General features: G+C 53.0%; 2 protein-coding genes across 4 annotated transcripts; one reads left to right on the top strand and one right to left on the bottom strand.

Annotated features, from left to right (window-relative positions):
- Window positions 1–10,833: 10,833 nt before the first annotated feature.
- On the top strand, window positions 10,834–15,698 carry WDR38 (WD repeat domain 38). 3 transcript variants are annotated; one of them, XM_059410827.1, is made up of 9 exons: window positions 10,835–11,172; window positions 11,703–11,823; window positions 13,129–13,245; window positions 13,349–13,446; window positions 13,756–13,836; window positions 14,086–14,217; window positions 14,297–14,446; window positions 15,200–15,247; window positions 15,351–15,689. In XM_059410827.1, exons 1-9 carry the CDS (start codon window positions 11,104–11,106, stop codon window positions 15,423–15,425), a joined length of 891 nt encoding a protein of 296 aa, XP_059266810.1. In that variant the 5' UTR covers window positions 10,835–11,103; the 3' UTR covers window positions 15,426–15,689. The 3 variants fall into 3 exon arrangements, with proteins under 3 accessions (XP_059266811.1, XP_059266810.1, XP_059266813.1); XM_059410828.1 differs by lacking the exon at window positions 13,756–13,836 and having other exon boundaries at window positions 10,834–11,172; window positions 15,351–15,698; XM_059410830.1 differs by lacking the exon at window positions 14,297–14,446 and having other exon boundaries at window positions 15,351–15,690.
- A 25-nt stretch (window positions 15,699–15,723) lies between these two features.
- RPL35 (ribosomal protein L35) lies at window positions 15,724–20,060 on the bottom strand. The gene is made up of 4 exons (XM_059410833.1): window positions 19,952–20,060; window positions 19,395–19,531; window positions 17,869–17,950; window positions 15,724–15,903 (listed from the first exon to the last, which is right to left on the bottom strand). Exons 1-4 carry the CDS (start codon window positions 19,952–19,954, stop codon window positions 15,754–15,756), a joined length of 372 nt encoding a protein of 123 aa, XP_059266816.1. The 5' UTR covers window positions 19,955–20,060; the 3' UTR covers window positions 15,724–15,753.
- Between the last annotated feature and the right edge of the window lie 2,367 nt (window positions 20,061–22,427).

Raw genomic sequence — 22,427 nt, 5'->3', positions numbered from 1 at the left:
CAGAGCAGCCCAAGCCTGAGGAACTCAAGGTCCCATAGCAAGCAGAGGCTGTGGTTCTCTCCTTGCCCTGCTCCTCTGCTCCTGCTTTCTGGCAGCAGCTCTGCTTCCCGCCCTACCCTTCTCTCCCATCCCCCCAGACCAGCTGCGTCCTTGGAGGGTGCACGAGGCTGGTCAGATTGCCACATGGCACGCGGGTGCCAGGTGTGGCTGAGACAGCTGGGAGGGCAGGTGGGCAGAGGGGGGCATGGCTGCTGGAGGCACCAGCCAGGATGGAACCCACAGCAGCTGCGCCACACCTGCTCGGGGCTGCCCAAGGGGGCCCAGGCTTCCATGGCCGCCAGTCCCCAGGGTCTGTATCCTGAGTCTGCCACTGAAACTGGCTGGTGACCCTGGTTTGGAGTCTGTTCCTCTGCCAGGCCCTCAATATCCCCATCCGCAAAAGTATTGGCCTGGTGTGAAAATGTGGTGTGGTTGCGCTGTGCGTGGCACCACGCCTCCCGGCACCGTGATGGTTGGGTTATTAGGATTATTATTGCCTCCTGGTGGCCTGAGAAGAAAAGGGCAGGAAGCCAGAGACCCTCTGCACAAAGGCCTGGGGGTTCCTTGACCCCTGGAGTTCAGTTCTTCCTCCAAGTTGGGCCACCCCTTGACCCTGCTGTATACCATTCCCCTTTCCCCATTGCTCACCCCACATGTGTGGCAGCACAGCCCATAAGTGGTGTGAAATTAGAGTCATTCTGGCTGGAGCCGGGCCAGCGGCCCAGAATTCCACACCTGGGTCTCCTCTTCCCAACCTTTCATTGACCCCGTCAAGGAATTCCAAGGTTGTTCTCCTCTTCCTTTTCCTCTTCTTCCTCTTCTCCTCCCTTCTTTCTTCTTCCTCTTTCTCTTCTTCTTCTTCTTCTTTTTATTTTTTAAAGTAGGCTGGATGCCCAGTGTAGAGCCCAATGCACAGGGCTTGAACTCACAACTTTGAGATCAAGAGCCGGAAGCTTAACTGACGGAGCCACCCATGCACTCCCCACTCCCCAGGTTCCTTCTTGCACCCACTGGGTTCCATGACATCTACTCTGAGAACCACTGCCCAGGAGATGTGAACCAACCCCCTTATCCTGGCATTTAAGGCCTCCATTTCCTGCAACTCTTTTCAGCTTCTTACTCTTGCTTCCCATATTTGACCCTCCAGGTGGCCCCCAGCCCGTCGCTGCCTCCCAGATCTTTTTCTCTCTGTTTTGCATCTGACAGCTACCTCCTTACCTCCAGGAGCCTAGAAGCCCATAGTCTCCTATGGGCTCTCCAGCTGACCTCTCTGACTGCCCCAAGGGGGCCCAGTCCTCCTCCCTGAGTCTCTCAGGCCCTGCAGAGCTCAAGCGGCAGGTGCATAGGGCTTGAGGGGCAGGATTTGGCAAGAGCAGGAGAGAGGGATCTAAGTGGGAGAAGGCTATGGGGGTAGAGGACAGAAACAAAGAAAAAATGAAAAAAAAGTGGGGGAAGGAAGCAGAGAGGAGAGCCGGTGTGGGGTCTGGCAGCATGACCATCCGATCTCTTTCTGCCCCACTTTGCCCTGAAGCCAAGCCCGTCACCCCCAATTCCAGTGGGATTCCAGGAGCTCCATTCAGGGCCCAAGGTGGATCAGCAGCCCAGGGACCAAGGGACAGACAGGGAGACCACCCATCCTGGGTCTCTCGTCCCTCAGTCTTCTGGGTCAAGTGTCAGGACAGAGCTACTCCAGATCCCAGCTGGGGCCACACTGGGAGGACTCAGTGAAGTAGGACAGGGTTTAGCCCAACTCCGTGAGCAGAGCTGTGGCCATGCTTGTCTTTCCGATGCTGCTGGGTCAGCCAGGCTACGTGCCACTGGTTTCATCTCTCAGGACTCTGCTCCCAGATGATCTGCCCTCCTCGGTAATTCCTAGGGTAGGGTCAAGTTCCCCCAAAACACTAGGAAGTGAGGGTAGGGCCACCAGATGCCAACTTTGGTTCTCTGCCTTCACAGATGCCCCAGAGCCAGTCCTCACCCTTCTCAACTGTTCTCCCCCAGAGTCAGGATGGACACAGGGAGCCCAAGGGCTGGACACCAGCTTCATCTGGGATCTCTCTACATAGAATCCAGGGGAGGCTGAACCCAGCAAGGCTAGAATGGTCATTCAGGGGTTGCAGGACCTGATCATTTATTTGGCTCCAAGCAAACAAGTAATGCATATGTTTTCTCAGGGGATTCATGCAAGCATCTGGCGGTTCACTACATACTGGCCACCTGCTTTCTGCTCTGCCCATGCTGGATTCCTCCAGAGGTCCCCAAAGCTGGCCCCGGCACCATGGAGAGAGCAGTGGGGGTCAGGGGAACCATCCACGGGGCCTCTGAGTTCGGACACTTTGGGCTTGAGTTCTGGCTCTCTTTCCTTGTGCTGCGGCTAAAGCCTTGGGCGAACTGAATCTCAGTTTCCCCATCTGTGAAATGGGTGTGAAGTTTCCTGCGAGGTAGGATCTCGTGAGAAAAATCACAGGGAATAAGGGATATGAAAGGAAAACCAACACTGTACTGATCGGAGTGACACAGAATATATATAATGTAGCCCAGCTCATTTATTCCTGCGTCTCAACACTCAGAAAGCATTTTCAAGACCTCCTCTGGGCCTGGGCTGAGCACAGCGAAGAATGACAGACTTGCAGTCAGGGTGGCATGGCAAGACGGACAGTTTAGGACTCAGGCCTGGTCTCCATTCTGGCTCTACCGCCCACCAGTCGCACTGGTTTGGGGAACTTACCTCCCAACTCAGACCCTAGTCTCCTCATCTGCAAAAAATAAGATTGTACTAAGTTGTCCTTATCAACTGAGACTGGCAGGCCTTTGAGTGCTCTGAGTTTCACTCCCTCTCCTGCCCTGATTATTGTTGGCCTGGAGTTAATTTCTTCTGGAAGCATCTAGAAAGCAGTGGGTGGGGCTTGACCCCAGGCTGCAAGCTGGAAGACAGATGGAGCCACTGAGGCCTGAAGGGGCACAAGTTCTTGGTAACCACTGGAAGGGAGCAGCCATTTCCTGACCACTTATTAGGCCCAAGGCCCCAGGCCAGGTTCTGTCTCATTTAACGAGGCAGCCCCTCCTTTCTCAGAGCCCCTTGGACCAAGTGTCACTGTTTCCACTTTACAGAGAGAAAACAGGGTTCAAAGGGGAAGTCACTAGAAAGATGCCCACCCCCACAACTGTTCACAGCTGCCTCCTTTAAAGAGTCAGGCTGGAGGTATGGGGGAGTGAATGGACACTTGCATCTTTTATTTTTTTAGTATATATATATATACATATATATATGTATTTATTTGCAGAATATAATTTAAGACATTCTTAAGATGCAGGCACAGGCCTCACCTGAAGAAAAACAACAGCCACAACCCCGGGAACTTGGGAAAACGGGTGACTGTCCCCCTGTTGTGTCCCGGATGTTTTAAGCGTTTTAAAAAGTCAATAAATACCATAAAAGTCCTCTCGGGCTAGGCTGAGGTCCTGTCTCCACAAGTTGGATGAGCGCACAGAGGCCCTGCCCAGACGCCCGCCCCTGCCCCCCTCATTCCATCCGAATCTGGGCCTGGCTCGAGGAGTGTGTCCATGACCTTCGTGGTGCTCATCCCAGGGCCTCAGAGATTTCTCCTTCTCTGTAAAAGTTACTGGAACGTGGGATTGGCCCAAGAAGCCTGTGGTTAAGTGTCCCTGAACCTGAGAGCTTGGAACAGAGGCCCAGGGCCACGGCCCATGGTTGGGAGAGTGGGTGGTGGTCAAGCCCCCTGAGCTTCTCCGGTTCCCTCTGGCATCTGGGTCACTCTGCTACCCAAACAGAAAAACGGTCTTAGAAAAACACAGGCTAAAAATATGATAAGATAAATAAATACAACCGAGTTTCTAGGTCTAGCAAATTGTATGTCAAGAGAGCCAGAACAGAAGGTGTAACTCTGACGCCAAAAGGAACTGCCAGAGGCCAGGAACCAGGAGGGAAGAAAGCCACTGCATTCCCACTTTTCCAGAAAGGGTGAGTCCAGCAATCAGGGAATATTAGCCCAACACTGATTGCCAAACAGTTCTGGACAGATTATCCAGCAGTGATCTGAGAGTCCTCAGAAAAGGACGCGGTGGCTAGAAATGCCAAGGAGGGTCACTGGGAATGAAATCACTATGCTCTTCTCTCTCTCCTTTACCAACAGGGCAACTGTGCCCTTCCAGATAATTCCTGTCCTCCCAGGGTTCCCTAAGACATGGGGGATTATCTTCTTACCTTCCGGACTACACTAGAAACCCGCGTACTTGTGATATAATACTTCAATAACACAGCTCACCATCACAGAGCACTTAACAATGTGCCAGACGCTGTTCCAAGCACTTTGCATGTATTAAAACTCAATGCTCAAAACAAGTGTAGGAGGTGGGTATTAATCATTATCCTAATTGTAGACACGAAGAAAAGGAAGCACAGAACAGCAGCACAGAACTTCCCGAGGTCACAAAGGATGGACTCTGGGGCCAGATCTGAACGCGCTTGTGGGCCTTCTGACCCCCACTGTGCACAGCAGGTATTAAGCCCTGACATCCCTGATTGATTAGCAGAGGAGGGTGGGACTGGGAGTAAAAGCCCTGATCATACCAGGAGTACCAATCAATGTGCCCCGCCCCACCATGCACGTGATCCATGCTGGGCCAATCATATGCTGCCCAAGGATCCTGTGAGCTTTGAGGCGCACTGGCTTAACCGCCCTGCTTCCTGTCCTTCCCATCATTGATTCCCCCCAGCCCCTTCCCATATGGTCTCTTTGGGCCATGGATACTTTCTGTTCTTTGCAACCAGAGAGCCAGGCTTGAGGTAGGAGCTCATTGCTCTCCTCCCTACCCAGATCCGCTCCTAAGGGAGTGGGCGCTCCTTCACCGCACAGTTAGTTCATGATTCTTGAGCATGGATGGGTGCGGATGGGTGCAAAAACAAAACAAAACAAAAAACCAAAGCAGAATCCGTGGAAATCTCCAGTGGTAGGCCACAGGCCTCTGTTTGTAGCATTTCCCATTGATCATCATTTTCACAGTTTGAATTTGGAACACGGAAGACCTGCTCATAAAATTCGCAGCTGCCACAGTGGCGGAATCAACGTTTTGTGCAACAGAAGCCAGACTTAAGAATGCTTTCAGGACTAGATGGCTGGCTCAGATCCAAGAGAATGACACCTAATCAACATAACATAACATTTTGCGTGTTCCCGATAAATCCATTGTGCAAGTGCCATATAGGGAAGGGAGAGTTGGCTGGACAGCGCTTCGTGGGAAAAAGCCCTCCCTGCAAATTCATTGAGTCACCAGAATAATGCAGCTGTTGCAAAGATAAATGCCTCCAGCAATGCAGGTTGCATTGTTAGAGATTGTCTAGAAAACTGGAAATGACAGGGCCTTTCAACTTGGCACTTGTTGGCCCATACACAGAGAGCATGTTTCCAGGTCTGGTCCCCATACTTTAGTAGGAGTGACAATAACAATGGCAGTGCAGTCCAGTAAAGGTGGCTCCGGTGTTGCTCCCACCTGGAGAGCTAGGACCTCTGTGTGCAAGTAACTGCAGGGGAAGTCTGGAGAAGCCCCAAAGATACAATCGTAGGGGACCAGCTGTAAAGACCACAGAAATGCTTTAGCCGAAGCCGTTTGGGAGGCAAGTCAATAGAAAACAAAACAATACACAACAACAACAACAAAACCACACTGGAGCTGACTCGGCAAAAACAGGACTTTGAGGGGCGCCTGAGTGGCTCAGTGGGTTAAGCCTCTGTCTTTGGCTCAGGTCATGATCTCAGGGTCCTGGGATCCAGTACTACATTGGGTTCTTTGCTCAGCAGGGAGCCTGCTTCCCACTCTCTCTCTGCCTGCCTCTCTGCCTACTTGTGATCTCTCTCTCTCTGTCAAATAAATAAATAAAATCTTAAAACAAAAACAAAAACAGGACTTTGAGGAAATTGGAGCAGTTTAGGCGGGCAGCCTCGGGAACCAGTGCTGGGAGCTGGAAAGCTGGCAGGAACCAGCGCAGTCTGACTTTCCACCTTTGCTCTGCGGGCTTTCGATACAAAACAGCCTTCTCTGTTTCCTGGGGCACTGTGGGAAAGCGCACCCCAACCCTGGCATTGCATGATGCCCTAAACTGCTCAGGACCATGGGTGGTGGAGACAAGGGATGGAGGACAGGGTGAGGAAGCCAGAAGCGGGCAGGAGGGGTGGACAGGGGCCAGAAAGGTAGGGCAGAGTATTAGAGACCAACTCAACAAACACCTGAATGCCCATGGCCCAGCTCTGAGCCAGAATTACCCCCAGGAGCAAGGACTGTTCCGGGTCCCCTGTGTCCCCTCCCTTCTTCTCCTCATAGTTAACCACTCTGGTGATTTGGAAGTTTGGCATTCCCTGCTTTACTTAGTTTCAGTACCGTGGATGTATGCCTGAGTAAAGGAGGGTTGCCTTCGGCATGTCTTAATTTTCGTAAGATGGGACCTTGTCTAGAGCACCCTCTGCTACGTTGTTATTTGCTGAGCTGACGCTGATGGTTTGTGAGACGTTTGTACATCAATATCAGAGCTATGTGTCGTTCATGTCCCTGGTGGGGTAGCTGTCATGGTTTGGCTATACAATCATCTATTTCTACAGTTTTTGACTATTTGGATTGTTTGTAGCCTCTCAGAGCTAGCTGGCTGTGTCCCTGCACTGGAATTGCAGGGATGTGTGCTGGGCCTAGCTCCGACTCTGTTGGACAGTATGAAGCAGATTCTGACTCACCCAAGACTTTCCAACAGTGGGAGTTTCCTGGGGGCATCTGGGTGGTTCAGTCATTGAGTGTCTGCCTTCAGTTCAGGTCATGATCCCAGGATACTGGGATCAGGCCCCACATCAGGCTCCCTGCTCTGCGGGGAAACCTGCTTCTCCCTCTCCCACTCCCCCTGCTTGTGTTCCCTCTCTTGCTGTCTCTCTGTCGGATAAACAAATAAAATCTTAAAAAAAAAAAATAGTGGGGGACATCTGGGTGGTTCAGTGGGTTGAGCCACTGCCTTTGGCTCAGGTCATGATCTCAGGGTCCTAGGATCAAGCCCTGCATTGGGGCCTCTGCTCGGCAGGGAGCCTGCTTCCCGCTCTCTTTTCTGCCCGCCTCTCTGCCTAATTGTGATCTGTCAAATAAATAAATAAAATCTTTTAAAAAGATAAAAAATAAATAGTGGGAGTTTCCTGTGATGGGATAGGCTATCGTGAGGGGTACTGAGGTCCCATTCATAGAGGAGTGGGCGATGTGTTGGGGGCAGACGGGGGCTCACACCCCAACTTCCCCAAGCTATATTGAAAGAGTGTCTGGTGCATGGAATGAGCCAAGACCTTGGGGGTGATCGACATAGATCAGAATCTAAACTTTACTACTTTTTTTTCCTAAGATTTTATTTATTTATTTGAGAATGAGTGAGAGAGAGAAAGAATGAGCAGGGGGAGGGAGAAGGAGAAGCGAATTCCCAGTGGAGCAGGGGAGTCCGATGCGGGGCTCAAGCCCAGGACCTTGAAGTCATGATCTGAGCTGAAGGCAGATATTTAACCAACTGAGCCACCCAGGCACCCCAGGTTTACCACTTTCTGGCCGTGTGACCTTGAGCAAGTAATTTCACTCTCTGAATTTCCAGTTTCATCTTTCAAGTGGCTGTGTACTCATGGCAGTTTGAGAGGGAACCGAGGGGCGTGGGAAGGCAGGTATTTTGAGAAAAAGAAGAAAGGCAAGGCTGGTCCCGGGACCGTGGGTCACCTTCAAGACTCAAAGTGAGGGGCGCCTGGGTGGCTCAGCCATTAAGTGTCTGTCTTCAGCTCAGGTCATGATCCCAGGGACCTGGGATTGAGCCCCACATCGGGCTCCCTGCTCTGCAGGAAGCCTGATTCTCCCTCTCCCACTTCCCATGCTTGTGTCCCCTCTCTTGCTGTGTCTCTCTCTGTCAAATACATAAATAAAACCCTTTTTAAAAATGATAATTTAAAAAAAGAGTCAAAGTGAGAGTAGAAAAGTCCAGCAAAACCTGGACAATCTGGGCTGGGGAGAGAATGTGGCAGTCTCCCTGAGAAGGAAGAGAAAGTCTAGAGGTGGCAAAAGGCATCCTTGAGGACCCTTATGGAGAGGTTAGAATCAGACTCTCCCAATCCCAGGGGCAGAACCTGGGCCAGTGAAATACTTCTGCCGCCATGGTGACCATGATCCACCACTCAGGCCCTCCCTTCCCCCACCACGGACCAAACCCTCTGCCCAAGACCCTCAGCCTCCACTGGGCATGGAGTTGGACTGTCCTTGGGCACCAGGTTCTTTCTACGTTGTGAGGTATGCCCCGCTGCAGGCCGCTTGGGTGAGCCTGGCAAAGGACATTCAGAGCGTCACGTTTAGATTTTAGGCTTGTGGCTGTCGCAAGCTCTCCCACTTCTTTGAGGGCTTACTGCTTGCCAGGAGCCCTTCTGGCACCATCTCACCGATTCCTTAGAAGACAGACACTGTGACGGTGCTCATTTTACAGTTGAGGAAACAGGGCCCTGAGTGATCAGGTGACTTGCCTGGTATGCAGAGCTAGAGTGGCAGAACTCGAGTTTAACCCAGACCGGTGGCTCTAATGCCCCATCTCTGGGGCAGAAGCTCTGACTTAGTCTGGGGGATGGGCAAGGGAAGGCGCCCTGGAAAAGTGATATTTGAGCCAGAGCCCAAGCATGAGGCCAAGAGGATGGGGAACCCTGTGTACACAGGCCCAGGTTGGGAGTAAAGCTGGAGGGATGGGGAAAAGGGCCCTTGAGCGGAGTTTGGGGAGCAAGGTGGGGGTGGGAGAGCAGCGGACAGGGACAGGATGCGGCCGGAGAGGTGGATATGCTTTGGCTCCTGAGGCCCCTGGAATTCATGGTGGGTAGTCTCAGCCAAAACTCCGCTGTCAAGCAAAAAGATTTTAATCCTGGGGGCTGGCTCAGTCAGTAGAGCATGTGACTCTTGATCTTCGGGTCGTGAATAGTTCAGGCACCAAGGTGGGCCTAGGGCTTACTTTAAAAAAAGAATGGGTGGGGGGGCCCGGGTGGCTCAGTGAGTTAAAGGTCTGCCTTCAGCTCAGATCATGACCCCAGGACCCTGGGACTGACCCTCACAACTTCCCCCACCCTCCCTTTGCCCCCCCCTCCCTGCTTGTGCTCTCCTCCTGCTCTCTCGGTCAAATAAATACAATCTTTTTTTTTTTTTTTTAAAGAGAGAGAACATGAGTAGGGGGAGAGGCAGGCAGTGAGACAGGGAGAGAATCTTAAAACAGGCCCCATGCCCAGCATGGAGCCGGACATGAGGCCTCTTACGACCCTGAGATCATGACCTGAGCCAAAAAAAGAGTCAGATGGTTAGCTGACTGAGCCACTCAGGCGCCCCCCCCGCCAAATATTTTAACCCGAGCTCCAGCTCTACCAGCTGAGTAGTCCCTGGGCTGGTGGCCAAGGTCTGTTCCCAGGGCTCTGGGAGTGATGGGCTGGACTAGGTTAGGTGGTTTTGGGCCCTCCAGGTAGAGCAGGAGCAGCCAGTTGGCTGGGGAAATGCTCCAGAGGGGGCATGGACTCGGAGGCGGGGTTGCCTGCGCAGAGGGAGGGGAGAGGGCCCAGGGGCCAGACAACTCTGGGGAGCTGCGTATGCACGCATGTCTGGGGATGAGGTAGTGGCCTTACAGGCCCAACTCAGTGACCTGGGCCCTTTTGGAGTTAGGATGCGGGTGGTGCCGCCTCAAAGCCACCATTGTCGTCCCTTCTCCCGCCTGACTGTCTGGGACCTAAAATAGAGCAAGAGCACAGTGGATCTCGTGAGAAGAGTCTGGCAAAGAGGTCGGGGGGTGGGTGTGTGTGGAGGGGTGTGAGTCATGGCTGGGAATCCTTGAATTTGAAGCTCCCAAAGCCCAGCTCCCCCACCTCCCGGCCTCCAGGGAGCCTGGAATCCACGGGATAGTGGCGGGGAGGATATCTCTGTCCCATCCCTGGCCCATTGGAGGGACTGGGCCCAGCTCTGCCATAGAGGTGCTGGATGACTGGGCCACATATGCCCCTTCAGGGCCTCAGTTTCCCAGATGTACCAGGAGTTAGGGATCTTGGCATCTGCTTGAAGCTCCTGGAATTCATGGCAGATGGTCCTACAGGCCCACAAAGTCAGACAGACATGGGCTAAGTCCTAGTTCCTTTCCTATTGCCTCAGTGGCCTTGGGCAAGTCCCCCCCACCTTGTGGAGCTTCCATTCCCTCATCTGTAAAATGAACATTGAAACCAAACCCCATTCTTGTCTGATATCAGCTTCAACTATCCAGCAAGGAACTCGACAGCTCCTGGAGCCTCCTCACCATCTCCACATCCTCGGATGCCACATTTTGTGCTGCCAGGATGTTAGCAAGTGACCCCACTTTCTCATGCCCTGTGCTTTACCCACACTACCTCTGACCCCCCCAACATTCGGCAGGGCAGAGCTGGGTATCTGTTCCAGCCCCCTCCATGGGAGCTGTTCAGCCTCAGTACTGGACACTCCAAGAGGAAAGAGGTCCTGGCACCAGGGTGGGCTCTCCTGGGCACCTACCACACGTGCCAGGCCTTGCCCTTGGCTCAAGCCTGCAGTCCCTGGGGGACGGGGATGTACAACCCCATTGCGCACATGGGGAAACCGGCTCCTCTCAAAGGGGTCTGGGAGCCCTGGGCGAATGACTCGCCTCTGTGTGCGGGTTCAGGCGCACGCGGTGTTTGGGGCTGGCATGCCCTCTAGCGGCCGCCGTGCGCGTCGTCTGGCCCAGCGATCCGAGCTGCCCAAGGTCCGGCCGGCGGTGGTGGCCGGCGTGGAAGTCCCTAATCCGGGCCGCCCGGAGGTTCTGTCCGCTGCGCCCCACCTCCCAGTAGCTGAGAGCCTTCTCTCCCAACCTGCCCTTTTGGCTTCCCAGAGACTCTGAGGCGGCTGCGCACCCCGCCCTGATTGCCATGGAGACCGCTTGTACACAACTTCTCCCATCCCCTCTACCTTGTCCCAAGTGAGGGCTGCAGGCCGGACCAGCGCCTGCCTGGGAGACAGCACACCGGGCCCGGCGGCCTGGGGCCCATGAACAGCGGGGCCCCATGGCCGCTGGCCGTGGAGAGAGTGAAATTCTTCGGCCGGCACCGTGGGGAGGTGAGGTCCAGTAGGGCTCTGCTGACTCTCGGCTCCTGTCTTTGGGTTTAGATGGTTCCTGATTCTGCCTTGGGTTCTCTGGCCCCCAGCTCCAGATTCTAAGCTCTGGTTCTTGAGGGCTCAAACGCTTGACCGACTCCAGTGTTCTTTTGACTTTGGCTTTAAAGTGAATCCATGGTTTAGAGTAGGTCTTCAACTCCTAGGTCTAGGCTCCATCTCTAGAATGGGCTCTTGGCTCTGGGGTGTTAGGCTCTACTCCTAGAAAAGGCCCCAGCCTCTACCTTCAATGAGGGCTCTGAGCTGCGGGCTCAGGTTTTACAGAATTCTAGAGAGGGCTCCAAGTTCTTGCCTCGGATTGCAAGAGTGGTTCTGGCATTCTGGGCTGTGGTTGTAGAGGGAAGCCTGAAGTCCAAGCTCCCACCTGGGGTTCCTGGGGCAGTGTTCGGGGCTGTTCCTGGAGTCTAAGGTCAGGGTAAACTGACAGGTGTTTCTTGCCCCAGGCTGGAGCTACTTCTGTGCTCTCCTTCCAGGTCAACTCCTCCGCCTTCTCTCCGGATGGCCAGAGGCTGCTGACAGCATCTGAGGATGGCTGTGTGTATGGCTGGGAGACCCACAGCGGGCAGCTGCTATGGAGGCTGAGTGGCCACACAGGTGGGGCTCCTCAGGCTGGATGTGGACACGAAGGCCTGTGGTTCTGTCTGGCATTCTGTAGAGCCTATCACAGTGACCTCTGACATCTGACCTGGGCATCCAGACAAGACAGTCTGGGCAGGGCTGGAGCAGTAGAGAAAGGACACAGGACATGCTCCCTGGGAACTTTGATGCCAACAGACCTGGACTCAGATCCTACTACTGCTTTTGTTTTTAATTTTTTTTTTTTAAGATTTTATTTATTTATTTGACAGAGATCACAAGTAGACAGAGAGGCAGGCAGAGAGAGAGAGAGAGAGGGAAGCAGGCTCCCTGCTTCGACTCGATCCCAGGACCCCGAGATCATGACCTGAGCCGAAGGCAGCGGCTTAACCCACTGAGCCACCCTGGCGCCCTGTTTTTAATTTTTTAATCTCTACACCCAACATGGGGCTGGACACACATGACCCTGAGATCAAGAGTCACATGCTCTACTGATTGAGCCAGCCAGGTGTCCCAACTCTACTATTGTTCTAAAAATTGTTTAAAAATATACATATTTACCGTCTTCACCATTCTTAAATGCACAGTTCAGTAGTGTTAAGTATGTTCGTTATGTAACTGGTCTCCAGAACTCTTTATCTTGCAAACTGTAAACTTTATACCCATTAAACTCCCCATTCCTCCCTTGTTTTAGACCCTGGCAACCACCATGCTTTCTCAATGAATTTACTCTAGGTACCTTGTATAAGTGGAATCATACAGTATTTCTCTTTGTGACTTGTTTACTTCACTTGGCATAATGTCCTTCAAGGTTTCATCTATGTTAAACTACTTTTTTGACTGTGATCATAAGTTGTGTCACTTGAGTCTCCATTTTCTTCTCTTTAGAGATAGTTGCTACCCTATGGGATGAGATAATTCAAGCGAAGTGCCTAGCACCCAGTAAGGACCCAGTAGATATAACTACTGTAATTATTATTGAGACAAGAAAAAAATCTGGTGATTACAGGGCAGACTGCCTAATGCTAATAATACAGGAAGTCCAGTGCTAGAACTCTGAACCCAGGGTGGGCTCTCAAAAAGTTACTGGGAAGTGTCTGCATTTGCTTTTGGTATTGATTTTACAAATGTGCAAATTAGGGTTGGGGTGTTCCTGGTGAAGCCATGGAAGCTTGGCTTGCCAGATAGCTGAAGGGTGAGAGGGTTAGAAGGGAGTGAGAAGGCAAGCAGGTGACAAGGCTGGGAGAAATTAGCAGGGGCTGGCCAGCAAGGGCTGGAAGTGGAGGGCAGCACCCTGTTCCCTGACCATGGCTGCTTACCCAGGTCCCGTGAAGTTCTGCCGCTTCTCCCCTGATGGCCGCCTTTTTGCCACTACCTCTTGTGACTGTACCATCCGCCTGTGGGATGCAGCAGAAGCTAAGTGTCTGCATGTCCTAAAGGGTAAGCGGGATGGGACAGGAGCCAAGCAGCGAGGCCTGGGTTCCTTTTTAGATCTTGCTGTGTCCTGTTCCACCATGACCTCTCTCCAACTTCGTATCTGCAGGTCACCAGCGGAGTGTGGAGACGGTCAGCTTCAGCCCTGACTCAAAGCAGCTGGCATCAGGTGGCTGGGACAAGCGGGTGATGCTCTGGGAAGTGCAGGTGTGTGGAAGGGTGGCCAGAGCAGGACCTGGGACCAGGAGGAGACACACCCCACCCCCAACAGTGGCCCCAGAAAGGTTGTTCCATCTGCCCTACTGCCCATGCCCACAGCTGGCAATCCATCTCCCCATGAGGTTGACCTGGCCTGGCCTATCCTCTCCTGTCAAGGCTCAGGTAGTCTCCCCAGACCCTGTGTCATCACCTTACCCATGCAGCTTGCAAGGAGGGCCTGATCTGACCTATCTGAGGCCTAGAATCTGGTACAAGACTTCTGGGCTGTCCTCCAAAGCTCAGGGCTCTCTCCTGCAGTCTGGCCAGATGCTGCGCCACTTGGGAGGGCACCAAGACGCCATCCAGAGCAGTGACTTCGCACCCAGCTCAGACTTCCTGGTGAGCCACACCACCTCTGCCTGAGCCCACCTCAAGGAACCTGGAACCCATACCCACTTTCCCACCTGGGGCTGAGCTGTGGTTAGAATTCCAGACCTTGAGTGACTGCTCTTCTGAGCCCGTTTCCTCATCTGTAAGATGGGAAATTCAGCCGGGCTCAGAATGCCTGCTTTCTCGGAGTCTGGCTAGCTAGGAACCACAATGGCGGGCACGGGTTAGCTGGTTCATGCTCACAGCAGATGTCTGCAGGCCACTGGCTCCTGGGACTCCACTATTTGCATCTGGGACCTGCGGATGGAGATCCCGGTGATATTCCCCCACGAGCTGGAGGGCCACAGTGGTAACATCAGCTGCCTGTGCTACTCGGCATCCGGCCTCCTGGTGAGCTGGGTTTCCCTGGGTTCTGGGCTGGTCCCCTGCTGGCTCCAGACCCATGGGCTTAGAGCTGTCTGCTGTCCAGGCTTCTGGCTCCTGGGATAAGACTATCCACATCTGGAAGCCCTCTACCAGAAGCCTGCTTGTTCAGCTCAAGGGCCATGTTACCTGGGTGAAGAGCATAGCTTTCTCCCCGGATGAGTCACAGCTGGCCAGTGCTGGCTACTCCCGCATGGTAAGCCCAGCCCACCTGGCCCACCCTCCTGGCAAACTCCTATGCCAACACTTTCCGTTAGCAAAACCCTCAGCACTTTAGAAATGTCCATATCCTATTTGCCCTAAATGGGAGGGTTCCACAGGCAGAACCCAGCTGCCAACCTCCTCTGTACCTATTGCCTGGCACCAAGGTCTGTGCTGGCCCAAATGCTAGTGGCATTGACTTTTTCTTTTTTAGAGATTTTGAGAGTGCCCTAAGGGAGAAGCAGATTGCCCACACTGAGAAGAAGGCCAATGCGGGGCCTGATCCCGGGATCATGACCTGAGCCAAGGGCAGTTGCTTAACACACTAAGCCACCCTGGTGCCTGTCCCCTTTGAGAGTGTGTATGGGAGTAGGGAGGGGCGGAAGCTAAGGGAGAGACAGAGTATCTTAAGCAGACTCCCTGCTCTCAGCCCAATGCAGAGCTCAAACTCATGACTGAGATCATGACCTGAGCCAAAACCAAGAATCAAAGGCTTGACCAACTGTACCACCCAGCTGCCCCTGGCACTGACATTTTTAAGACTCATCACAGCTTCAGGGAAAAGAAAACCGCATTGCCCTGAATTTTTACATCAGAAATTATGCTGAGCATGTTAAATACACCTCAGAGAACAAAACCCATGCCAAAAAGGTTAAGAGGTTGGCTCGGACTCACCCCAAAGTGATTTCAAGGACGTCAGACTTACAGGGTGAGGTCTCCCCACCCTTCTGCTTGTTTTTATTTCCAGGTCAAAGTCTGGGACTGCAACACAGGAAAATGCATTGAGACCCTGAAGGTAAGGCCTGTGGGCATAGCACCCAAAGGTGCAGTAAAAGGCCTGCCAGGGGAGGCTGGGGGCAGGCAGGACATGTACCCTGAAAGTGAAATGCTTTCTGCAGGGAGTCCTGGATGTGGCCCATGCTTGTGCCTTCACCCCAGATGGGAAACTCTTAGTGTCCGGAGCTGCTGACTAAGCAAGACGCCGAGCGCACTGCTCTAGCAAATCATGCAGAGCCTCTGGGATGGAACATCACCACAGATGGCTCTCAGATCTCAAGCCTGCCTCTCCCTGCTGGGGCACGCGCAACCTGGCGGAATGAACTCATGAAAGGACCGTGAGCGCACTTCCACACCACAGCCCCCAAACCAACCACAACGGAGCCCCCACCAGATCCCCGCGGCCAGGACTGTCACGGCCCCACACCGGGGCACAGCAGCCCACCTCTCCCGCATGGTTACTCAAAACGCCCGCAAACACAAAAGCAACACCAGCCAGTTTGTCTGTTTTATTGGCGCCAGTGCTCAGGCTTTGACCGCGTATTTCCGCAGCGGGTATAGCCGCTCCTTCCGCTGTTGCTTCTTGGTCTTCAGGTTCTCCTCGTGCTTGTTCAGCCGCCGGCGCATGGCACGTGTCTTCTTGGGCCGCAGATCCAGGGGCTTGTACTTCTTACCCTGGGTGACCGGAGAGCAGGGGGGAGTCTGAGCACCAGGGTTTAGGAGCTACTGTGGCAGCAAAGGAAGCCCCCTAAGGCTGGAACTGAGCTGCTGGGGGGCATGGGGAGGATGCCGGAAGTGACTGAGGGAGGCCACTGGGGTGCGGAGGTTACTCTGTAGACCTGAGTGTGAGGAGGTGTGGTACACCCAGCGCAGCAGGGGACTGAGACCCTGTAGGGGGAACTGCCCTAGTGTGAATCAGACCTGGTCCCTGCTCAAGGAGCTCCCAGCCCAGTGGGAAAGACTGAACAGCTAAAGGGGGGCCCACCACTGGGGAGGAGGAAAGAGATTAAGGTTTCAGCTAATGACAAGCAACAGCCTGGAAATCAAGCAACTTGGTGAATACCACTTCCAAGGGACAGCGTGCACAAAAGCTCCAAGAGATGGCAGCTCAGGTGCTTTCTGGAAACTGCCAATAGCTCAGAGAGGGAGGCACAGGACAGGGGTGACAGCCTCAGCGCAGAGAGCTGCAGAAACCAGCTGCACAGATGAGGGTAAGTTCTGAAGTGGAGGTTTGGAGGCTAAGTCTTTGTCCACCCATATCCCCATTATCGGCAGCACAGGCAAGGGCCTCATCCATTTCAGACTGAGCCCTCCGAACTCTGCTGTCCACCAGACCAGGCACTAGCCACAACTACGGTCTACATTACAAACCCAGGTCTTCAGCCACCACAGCCGTGTGTCGCCAGAGGTTACTGTACCGGACGGTGCAGACACAGAGCATTTCAAGCACCGCAGAAAGTCTATGGGACAGAACTACCAGAGGGCAGAGGCCTCATCTTTATGGCCCTGAGTGCTGCCCGGCAGGGGCTGCACTCACTGGAAGAAGACAATTTTTCCTGACGACCACCTCTGTGGTGCCCACAGAGCCTGATCAGAGTTTCAAGCCCAATTCTCAGAAAGACGCTCCCACAAATATATACACATCCAGGGATGACGGCACTCCCCCAGCCCCCGCCCAACAGTACATGCTAGAGTCCCCCAGGCAGCTAACCTAGGCCCAACACGGTGGCTTTTTTTGACAAGTGAAAGCCTCCAGCTAGTCAAACACTAACTGGGATTTTGACATGAAGCCATTTTGCAGATGTACTCAATGCCCCTAAATCAACCGACTTTAAGAGGGACTATCCTGGGTGATTTAGCAGGCTTGTTTGGATCAGCTCAAAGGCCTTTAATGCAGGGCAGAGGTTCTCCCCCCAAGAAATCCCACCTGAGAAGAGCAGCTTCAACCTGTGTCGTCTTAGTCCTGGCCTGCCATGAACTTCCCTTCCTGACAGCCAGGCCTACTGATTCGGGGCTTATTAGCTAGCCCCCAAAATCACAAAGGCCAATTCTTTGTAATAAATCAGATGCGTGTATTCACACATATGAAGTCTCTCACTGGTTCTGCTTCACTACTTAAGCCTTGGTAACACCAGTATTATGGACAAGATCAGAAAATGGTCATAAAAATCTCCCAGAAGCACTCAATCCACCCCTCCCTAAGACATGGTTTGTAACACTGACCCAATCACTCCATTAACTATAGGTGACTCTGGGCAATTTAACCTCTCTACACCTTGAGGTCCCATCTGAAAAATGAGAGTATCAGGTGCTTGAAAGTGACTGAGACAGTGATGGTAAAACAATTTGAAACATTTAAAGGCAATCCTCACAGACTGCCCAAACCCACTCAGCTGGTGAGGATGAATTCCAAACCCAAGGCTCCAGCCAGACTCTTACCACACTGTTGATATCCTGAAAACTGCAGCCCTGAGGATACGCAGTCTGCGAGCCATGCCAGTGGCAAGACGCTGGTTAAGAAGCAAAAAAGCCCATTCCCATGCACCCCAGCAGAATCTCTTTATACTACCCTTCTGGCCAAGGGAGGGCTGAAACTTTGCTGCCTGCAGCTAAGCATCTAACTCCCCAGCCCAGACTCACCTTGTAAAATTTCCTGAGGTTCTCTTTCTGCGTCTGGTTGATGACTGTGAGAACACGGGCGATGGATTTGCGAACAACTCGGCTGCAAAACACAGAGACATCAGTGAAGGTGGTGGAGACATAGAATGCTGCTGTCCCCCACCCCCCTTTCCAAGGCATCTTATTCAGGACCTGACCATATGTCCTAAGGCAGGGGGATTCCCCACCAGCTCATCCATTATCACCCAGGAGGTACCTAACCCTGTGTTTTGGGGGTTAAGGCCCCAAGACTCTAGGAGGTGGGCATCTTACAAGTAGGGACAAGTAGGACAGGAAAGGGTTCTGAGAATGTATGAAGTATTCATTGAGAAGTGGAGGGTAGATCAAGAAAGATCTTCCACCCCAGGCCACACAGACTCAAAACTATGAAGACCTAACCGGTGCCGACCTGAATAAGCTAAGGGAAATCCTGCCACAAACTGTGTGACCAGACTCAGGAGTCATAGGAGGAGCCACTTGGGAGGGAAAAACAAGACATTTGACATTGTAGAAACGTGATGAGGGGAAAGGAGGAACACAGGAACAGGCTGGCAGTCATGCTGAACTGGGGGCTTGGTGGGAGATGAGGGAGGGCCACTGGGTTACACAGCTGGTAAACACAGTCCGCATTCAGCACGCAACCTGTGTGTTCCCCAACTCATCCAACCCCCTCCCAGCACCACAGATCGGTTGTTGGGGGCCCATTTTATAGAAGATGAACACAAAACAGAACAAAACAAAAACTGGGTGGTGAGGCAGCACATGTTAGGTAGGATGTGGCAAAAGAAAATGTGTGCTCAGTTCAGCAGTTTCCAAACCCACATCCCTTTCACAAGCCCTGATTTTTTTTTTTTTAGGATTTTATTTCTTTACTGAGAGAGATCACAAGTAGGCAAAGAAGCAAGTGGGGGGGTGGGGGGGGTGTTGGGTGGGGAGAGGAGGCTCCCTGCTGAGCAGAGAGCCCCATGCGGGGCTGGATTCCAGGACCCTGGGATCATGACCTGAGGGGAAGGCAGCCTTTAAGCCACTGAGCCACCCGGGAGTCCCACAAGCCCTGACTCTTGATCCATGTAAATCAGTAAGTTAACTACAACTCAAGGGAGGGGTGGGCGCAACGCAGCCACCTACCAAGTGAGGAGGAAAAAAATCAAGTGCTGGTGGAAAGTGATTAAAAAAGGGTCCAGGTAGATTTTTCCAGGCAGCCTGAAAAAGGGTCTGGAGGGACAATCTGTTCCTTCGCCCGTCACAGAGAAGCTGAGCTACCTTCCAGGCAGAAGGGCCAAATGGTCCACGGCAGACAAGAGGTCCATCAGACAGCGGTGTCCCACGCGGCTGGGTGCGAGCAAGGGGAGCCTGGGGAGGCTGGTAGGACCGGCATGACATTCCTACCCACGCGTCCGTTCAACCATCACCTAATCGGACGCTGTCTCTGGACAGCCTCGAAAACCCACACATGCTTCGGGCGTGCCCCGAAGTGCCCCACACCCAGAGAACCGGCCTGCACTCACATCTTGGAGAGCTTGGAAGCCGCGCCGCCTGTCACTTTGGCGACGCGCAGCTGGGACAGCTCCACCTTCAGGTCTTCCAGCTGTTTAAGCAGCTCCTCCTTCTTCTTGCCGCGAAGGTCTCGAGCCTTAATCTTGGCCTGAAAGCAAGTACAGGTGTGGATCAAACACCACCCAATAGGGCCGCCTCCCCCTCCTCAGCGGCCACCCTCCCTGGCCCGACAAACCCAGGAGGGCGCGCCAGGGCCAGCTTCCCTCGCCGAGGCCGTGCCTTGGGCTGGGTGACCGACGCCCCGGAGGGCCCGCCTTCACCCAGGTCTGCAGCGAGGCTGAGCCGCTACCCCCATTCCGCAGACTGGAAGACGGAGGCGCCGGGAGCGCGGCGGGCCCAACTCAGCAAGGGGAGAGGGCGGGAGACCGGCTGTGGCGGCATGAGGCCACTCCGCACGGCGCCTTACAAGCCCGGCTGGCAGATGGGACCCCAGTGCTCACCTCGAGCTTCCCACCCCAGGACCCGAGCCCCACAGCGTGCGGATGGCACCCGATTCCACCGCCCTCACCATTTCTGCACGATCTGCCGCAGCCGCCGCCGCCGGAAAGAGGCCGAGGGAAAGAGGAAGGGGCGGGGCTGACCTCCACGACTACTGCCGGGTGGCTGCGGACGCGGCCAATGGCCCCGCAGCGAGGGAACCCTAGCTCCGCCCCCAACGCCTCCACACGCCTCGCCTCCGGGAGCTCCTGGGTACAGCCGGTTTAGCCCCGCCCGGAGGAGCGCCGCGTCTGCGATTCCCCTGGTCGGCCTCGTCTCCTGAGCAGAGCGCTTGGGGAAACCGAGGCCCGGGTGACCGGCTGCTTACTGGAGATGGCACAGTGAGGACTCGAATTCCTCCTTTTAGTCCTTTACTCGTTCATTCATTCATTCGGTAGACCTTGCAGGATGCGCAGTCTGTTGCTCTGAGCTGGGCGCCAGTACCCGAGGGGTGGAGGGGATGAGGGTTGAGGGTTTTCAAAGATGAATTAACATGGCTTCTACCTTGGAAGAATTTTTAAAATCCGAAGTGGGCGGGGAGAGGCAGGATCAGACAGCTGTACCTCCAACTCCATAAACCGTTCTAGTGGAGGCAGCTTGTGGCAGGGGAAAGAGCATTCAGAGCCGTTGTTTTAGTGAAACCGTTCCAGTTTCAAATTTTTGCTCTGCTGCCTAGTGCTTGCTCGCGGAGACTCTTGGCAAATCCCTTCCCCTTTCTGAGTCTCAGTTTTCTCACCTGTGAAACGGGTATTTTTGAGGATTAGGACCACGTAAAACTGAGCACAAGATCTAATGTATAACAGTCACTCAAAAGATCATTGGTATTAATGCACCCAGTGGAAGGAACTCTTCAGTTCATAATGTACCCAGCGGAATGAACGCTGAAAGTTAAAGGGAAATTCACAAAGCAGGGAAGATGTTCAGGCTTTCTGACTGAGCAGTTTCATTGTTGTCTCAACCAGCAAGCACGAATCTCTCTAGTGTCACTTCATTGCTGTACACAAAGATGCACCAACACCTCTTAGAGCTTAGTGAAAGCCAGGTTGCCCCCTTGTTGCTGTCAAGTTCCAGTAAGCCTTCCATTCCCTTATGGGGCTCTATAAATGGGACTTAGCCCATCGGACTAAATCGGGATACTACTTCCCTTTCGTCCCATACTTTTTCTTTTGTTGTCCTTTATTTGTTTATTCTTAGTAATTTCTTCATCTTTCATGGCGCTCAAACTCTCGACCCTGAGATCAAGAGTAGTGCTCTTCCAACTGAGCTGGCCAAGTGCCCCAGGTCCTAAGCTTTCCGGGCAATCCTCTCTTTAGCCCCAAATATCCTGAGTTAAATGTTTATGTGTCTGTCTCCACAGCCAGCCTGGAAGTTCCCTGGTAGATCCATGGCTGACATCTGATTTATTTATCTAGTTTCCAGGCCCAACACATGGATGCTTGTTGGATGAATGAATTAATGAGCCTTGCTACAGACCATGGTGAGGCAGGCTTCCAAGAAGTGGATGGGTATGGGGAAGAGAGGGCAGACAGAGGGCAATCCTGGCATGGATTAGTCTTAAAAGGAAGTTTAATGGTGCAGAGACTTTGCTGTCATACTTTCCAAATGTTTATAGTTCTTTTAGAGCTAATGACTGTAAACATCTTTCTGAACTTGGAAGTTATCGGTGGCTCCTGTTTTCTCTCACAATGCCATAGCCAGCACACCAGTAAATTCTGCAACCTCTACTTTCAAAATAACATATTCCCGCCACTCTTAATGCCAATTGCCTGGCCTAAGCTATCATTCATTGCCTGTCACCTAGACTGATGATGTCACCTTTTATTTATTTTTTTTAAAGATTTTATTTGTCAGAGAGAGAGAGCCCAGAAGCAGGGGGAGCAGATGGCAGAGGGAGAATCAGGCTCCCCGCTGAGCCTGATGTGGGACTCGATCCCAGGACCCTGGCATCATGACCCAAGCAGAAGGCAGCTGCTTAACCAACTTAGCCACCCAAGCATTCCTGGTGTTACCTTTTATTTTTATTTTTTTAAAGATTTTATTTATTTATTTGGCAGACAGAGATCACAAGTAGGCCGAGAAACAGGCAGAGACAGAGGAGGAAGCAGGCTCCCCGCGGAGCAGAGAGCCCGATGCGGGGCTGGATCCCCAAACCCCGGGATCATGACCTGAGCCAAGACAGAAGCTTTAACCAGTTGAGCCACCCAGGCGCCCCCTGGTGTTACCTTTTAAACTGTCTCTCTACTATTGGCTTATATTCTCATATATTCTCAAGACAGCTGTTAAAGGGACCCTCTTCAAACTTAAGTCAGCTCATGTCACTGCCTGGAATTTCCAGTGTTGTCCCATGAGGTAGACCACATCCTTTCCTCAGCCTACAAAACCTTACAGCACCCTCTTTATACCCACTTCCATCTCATCTCTTTTCACTCTTGCACTCCAGGATGACCTTTCTGTCTCGTGAATATACCAGGTCAGCCCAATCTCTGGGCTTTTGCTTGGCTCCCTCC

This window comes from Mustela nigripes, chromosome 9 (genome assembly GCF_022355385.1).
Source record: "Mustela nigripes isolate SB6536 chromosome 9, MUSNIG.SB6536, whole genome shotgun sequence".
Lineage (NCBI taxonomy): Eukaryota > Metazoa > Chordata > Mammalia > Carnivora > Mustelidae > Mustela > Mustela nigripes.
The sequence above is the reverse complement of the archived record's forward strand: the minus strand, read 5'-3'. Positions and strand labels throughout refer to the sequence as shown.

Coding starts and splice junctions, on each gene's coding strand:
- WDR38 (XM_059410827.1), top strand. CDS start 11,104: ATGAACAGCGGGGCCCCATGGCCGCTGGCCGTGGAGAGAGTGAAATTC. Junction 11,824..13,128: donor GAGGCTGAGTGGCCACACAG/GTGGGGCTCCTC, acceptor CTGCTTACCCAG/GTCCCGTGAAGTTCTGCCGC. Junction 15,248..15,350: donor AATGCATTGAGACCCTGAAG/GTAAGGCCTGTG, acceptor TGCTTTCTGCAG/GGAGTCCTGGATGTGGCCCA.
- RPL35 (XM_059410833.1), bottom strand. Junction 17,951..19,394: donor GCTTCCAAGCTCTCCAAGAT/GTGAGTGCAGGC, acceptor TGTGTTTTGCAG/CCGAGTTGTTCGCAAATCCA. Junction 15,904..17,868: donor ACCTCAGGAAATTTTACAAG/GTGAGTCTGGGC, acceptor CCGGTCACCCAG/GGTAAGAAGTACAAGCCCCT.